Source organism: Parasteatoda tepidariorum, chromosome 1 (assembly GCF_043381705.1).
Source record: "Parasteatoda tepidariorum isolate YZ-2023 chromosome 1, CAS_Ptep_4.0, whole genome shotgun sequence".
NCBI classification, from domain to species: Eukaryota; Metazoa; Arthropoda; class Arachnida; order Araneae; family Theridiidae; genus Parasteatoda; species Parasteatoda tepidariorum.
Genome location: NC_092204.1, coordinates 31,031,435 through 31,036,690, shown reverse-complemented (window position 1 = coordinate 31,036,690; position 5,256 = coordinate 31,031,435). Strand labels below are relative to the sequence as shown.

At 32.0% G+C, this 5,256-nt stretch overlaps 1 protein-coding gene across 1 annotated transcript in view; it reads right to left on the bottom strand.

Moving 5' to 3' along the window:
- Positions 1–5,256, bottom strand: part of LOC107437648 (nose resistant to fluoxetine protein 6) — a gene marked incomplete at its 3' end in the record, with an annotated part of 49,810 nt that overhangs the window by 38,379 nt on the left and 6,175 nt on the right. Inside the window, 1 exon segment of the mRNA XM_043055464.2 lies at positions 177–394. Coding sequence (XP_042911398.2) covers positions 177–394 — 218 coding nt within the window.

Genomic DNA, 5,256 nt, shown 5'->3' with positions numbered 1-5,256 from the left:
TTTTTTTTTTTTTTTTTTTTTTTTTTTTTTTTTTTTTTTTTTTTTTTTTTTTTTTTTTTTTTTTTTTTTTTTTTTTTTTTTTTTTTTTTGCGGACTGTACATGTATTAAAAGATATCGGGATTAACCAATCATATGTTACGTTATACAAAGACTCGTTTAAAGATAGGCTATTTACTGTGCCAGGCTCAAATAGTGTATCAATGATTTTTATTGGCTTTTCTGCTGGTGACATCATTTCTCTTTCCGGCAATAATGGAACAAAATCAATATCGCAATACTGTCCTTTAAATTTTCCGCTGGGAGATTCTATTTCAAGACAAGTCTCGAAATCACCAAACGCCGTGGGATTTCCACCAATCACCCCATTTGCTATTTTTCCAGATGAATCGAACACTAAAAGGAAAAACAAAAATAAGTAAGCAGTGGTAATGCGAAGTTGTTGTTTTTTTTTCTTTTTTTTTGTTCAGATAAAAATGCAGAAAAATTGTAGGGCTGCAAACTACTATGCTTTTTGGAAAATATTTTATAGAATAGTAGACAATTAAAAACATAAGTGTTTAAAATTTTAGTTAATTTTGGCCAACATTTTAAAAACCTCACCAAGCGAGAAACCTAAAAACTTTCACTCTTTCTGAGGAAGTATTTCCCAAGTGGTAGTAAGAAACTATTTGAAATGCATTTGTAGATAAAATTGACTTCTTACAAGTTCTATGGTTTACACTCATTTTAGTTTTTATTACTGATTCTTATATCTAGGATTGATTCACTTGCATTTAGTGGCAATCAAAATTACATTGGCTGTTACACCATGCGAGAGCCGGAAGTAACCAGCATTTCATATAAACTTTTGAATCATTTGCATGTTGTGGTGTTGAAAATAACTTGAACTCAAACTTACAAAATGAAGAATAATACATTATAACATAAACTTAGTTGCCACTAGAAAAAAATTTCCTAAAATGTGAGGAAGTTGGCAGTCCTGAAAATGTATTTTCCAGCGTTTTTTTCTTGCGCAATGGATCCAATAGGTGTGACGGTCTTGCTCTAACAAACATTTAATTCATGGAATTAATTTTTTATATATATTTAGTTACATTATTAAAAGAGCTTTCTAGGATTTTTACCTTGTTAGCAATATGCCTTTAAAGATAAAAATAAAAGTTAACACGGCTGCTTCTAAGACATAAATACATATCTGCCAACTCTTCCGGTTTTCCCGGAAGATTTTATTTTCATATTTAAAGTGCTAGCGAAATTCATGATATTTCACTTAACTTTTTGATTTATAATAATAGTTATAATTGAGTTTGACCACCACTACATATAAATAATTTCAACAAATATATAAAAAGCATATTAATCTTTAAGACAGCAAATTTCAACCTGGTTAAAATTCATATATATTTTTGAGTAAAACTGTTTTTCGGTAATTGTTTTAACTACCACTTGGAAAATCCATTCTCGAAAAGAGTGAATGTTGGCGGGTATGTAAATATAAACATAAATTTATTACCTGAGGCCATAAACGGCCCTTTCATCCTAAAATTTTGCATTAAGGTAGAATAATAAAGTAATAAAAATATTTAAATACGGAACGGGAAGAGCTCACTTGCTCTGTGAAAGGCTTGAAGTTGAAAAACGTCTCAAGAACGTCAATGGTAAGAATACAATTATAATGCCGGAAAAAGAATAAGATCTTTTATTTACAAAACTAAAAACTGGTACCTTAATTATTTCATGACTACTTTTTATCTTGGTGAAGCATACCCAGGGTTTCCAACTGCTGCTTTTCCAGTAAAAGATCTTATAAAGTGGTAACGATTAACCCCTTGGGGACGGGTGATTCAGAAAAGCATTCTTACAAAATCAGAATCAAGTTGTAATTAAATAAAAAACGGTAACTTAAATGTAGTCGTAGCTAATTTGATCGACTTACTTTGCTTTTACTTTAATTATTGTTAGTTTAACCATACATATAATCAGTGTTAATTCAACGTATAACTAAATAGTTTTATTTTGAACAAAGTAATGGTGAATTAAATAAATCAAACAATTATAACTCCGCCCACAAATAAAGTGCTAAATAAATACTTTGATTACCAGTTTTATCTTTTTACCCTGATTGATACGGTTTTATGCTGGCACGTATTTGTGACAGTCGGCGAGAAAGGGTTAAGGGTTTAAAACTTACAACAATTTTCTCGATTTTGCTTTTACTATAGAAGGCTAACCACGAGATAATAACGAAGTTTTGTTTCGTATAAACTTTTTATTAGTTTGTATACGTAACGTGTTTAGTCACCGTACTATACACTGAAACCTCCCGGGAGAGACCACTCTCTGTTTCACAATAAAATTATCGTTCTTAGGGGTTACCTCCATAAATATCAAAATGTTATCGAAGGTGCATGATTTTTTTTTTCGAACGATTTTAACTTAAGCCACTGTCATTTCCTTGGTGCAGAAATGCCACTTGTGTTGGCGTCATGAAAACCGGATAGATAAATAAAATTTAGCGTCGATAAGAATGACCCCTACTAATATAATTATGAGTAAAAACAAATTTAAAAATTATGAATGATAGAACTATTTTAAACAAATGAACAATTATGCTTCTTGTTTAAGTTTGCGTTCAAGTTTTTATCATAAAAATTAGTTTAGCTTTAAAAAAAATGCGAAGAGCTTTGTTTAAGATGCTTTGTTTTTTCTAATATATCTTTTTTTAATTTAACTTTCAGTTCTAAAAATAAATCATTAATGGCATTGTCTTCAGCTCTCAAACTGCAAAATGAGGTAGTAAATCTATTTCAGAGTTCGTCACAAAGAGCTCTCACACAAATATTTTGAATACACATTTTAACCTACTTTTGTTAATATTTTTTCATCTATCCATATTAGACCGTTTCCGCATTTAGCGCAGAGGTTTGCCCGGTCGTTGGGAGAGATTTTGATGGTCTCTCCTAAAGGTTTTCTTCAACACAATATCTACTGAAAAAAATTCCATGCCCTCCAAAAGTGGTCTTAAATAGGGGAGGTCATTATGTATAAGTAATCAGACCTGCAAGCTATTGCTCTTTTTTTTTTTTTTTTTAATATTTTATAGAATAGTAGACATTTAAAAACCAAAGCTTTCAGAATTTTCGGTAATTTTGCCAATATTTTAAAAAACTTACAATGAAAGAGCTGGAATAAAACGGCGTTTCATATGAGGTTTTAAATCACTTATTTTTATCGATGAGGAAAATAGGCTTATCACGCTCAACGCCACGCCATTCTAAATAACTGTAAACTAAATTTGCAAATATTAGACGAATTTTGCTATTTTCTAGGGGGTTTATTATGACTTACCTGACAAAAGTGGTGAATTATATAAGCCTACGAATTGTTTAAAAATAGTGGTGAATAAAAATCTACTAAATTGAATTTATTAAACCAAGAATCACAATAATTAAGTAAATTTTCTGCAATTCCATAAAAGAGTGTAAATTTTATAGTTCTATATCATGTTATACGCTGTCAGTCAGCTGTTTTTCGCAGCCTATGTGAAAGATCAGTGTCAGCAAGTTGTGGTAGACGAAGCCTAAATGCAGTTTCAGGGTCAGCCACCGGTGGTTGACGCGGCCTAAATGTAATTTCAGTGTCAGTCACTGGTGGTTGACGCGGATTAAAAGTAATTTCAGTGTCAGCCACCGGTGGCTGACGCGGCCTAAATGGAAAGTTCAGTGTCCGCCACCGATGATTGACGCGGCGCTAAACGTATTAAATGAGTAAAAAATAATGCATCAAAACATACTACTACTAGAAAAAACCACCGTTAGAATAAATTTTTACAAAAAGTTTTGAAAATTGGCATCACTGCAAATATAGCGTATGTGTCAGCCTAAAATTGTAATTCAAGTTCATTTTTACTACTATTGGGGAAAATTATCCTAGAAAGGATTAAAAGTTAGTTGGTATGTGTAAAGGTTTTCTTACATTCTAACAATTTTCATAATAGTATTTACCACAACTTGAATATTCTAACAATTTTCATAATAGTATTTACCACATTATTATTAAAATTTCGGGCTTAAATTTGTTAAATAAAGAAATTTATTACAGAGAGCGTCATTAGCTGATTTATATTGACAGGTTACTACCCAGTCATTCTTGGTGAGCAGGTGATAGATTTGTCTAATTCGTTAATAGCAGGATTTCCATATTTAACTTTATTCAGCAAAAAGAAAAATACCTTCACCATAAAATAGTTATAATAAATATTTTGTAGGGATATGAAATTTTGCACCACAATGTGACTTTTTTTAATCTTTATGCTCACTTAGTTTCAACGTAAACGTATAACCAGTTTCTAAGTGAGAGCATTTTACAGTATTATACAGGTTTCGTGCGGTCCTTAAAAATTTAAAGATAAGGAGCAAAAATACGAAGAAAGATGTATTTCATCAAATTCGTCTTCACCGACTACGCTTAACACGTTAAGCACCGCGTCAGCCATCGGTGACTGACACTGGACTTTTCATTTAGGCCGCTCCAGCCACCGGTGGCTGACACTGAAATTACATTTAGGACGCGTCTGCCACCGCTTGCTGACTCTGACCTTTCAGATAGGCCGCGAAAAACAGCTGGCTGACAGCGTATAACATGATATAAAACTATAAAATTTACATTCATTTATGGAATTGCAGAAAATTTATTCAAAATTTGCTTAATTATTGTGATTCTTGGTTTAATAAATTCAATTTAGTAGATTGTTATCTACCACTATTTTTAAACAATTCGTAGGCTTATATAACTCACCACTTTTATCAGGTATGTCATTTAGACTTAAAATGCAAGCGCACTGTCTATCTAATGGCAATTAGGCCAATTCTAACTTATGCCTGCCCCGCCATTAACACTCTAAGTGATCACTTAAAAAATAAACTCTCTATGGCAGAAGGGAAGATTATAAGAAGACTCGTCGGCGCCCCTAAATGCATTAGCAATAATAGTATAAAAAGGGATCTTAAAATTGATGACATCAACGTCTATATAAAAAATTTAAACCAAAATTTCTACGATGAAGCAAAAACCTGTACCACCAGCAATTTTAACTCACTCCTAGATATTGAATTAATTGACGACAACACTAAATTTAGCCCAATCACTGCCTTTTTCCTTAGGGATATGACGTAGCCCTAACACACGAAATACACTCTCGATTTTTGGTGCTAAGCACCACCTCTTCCCCCCATCTCCATTCCACCTCACTACTC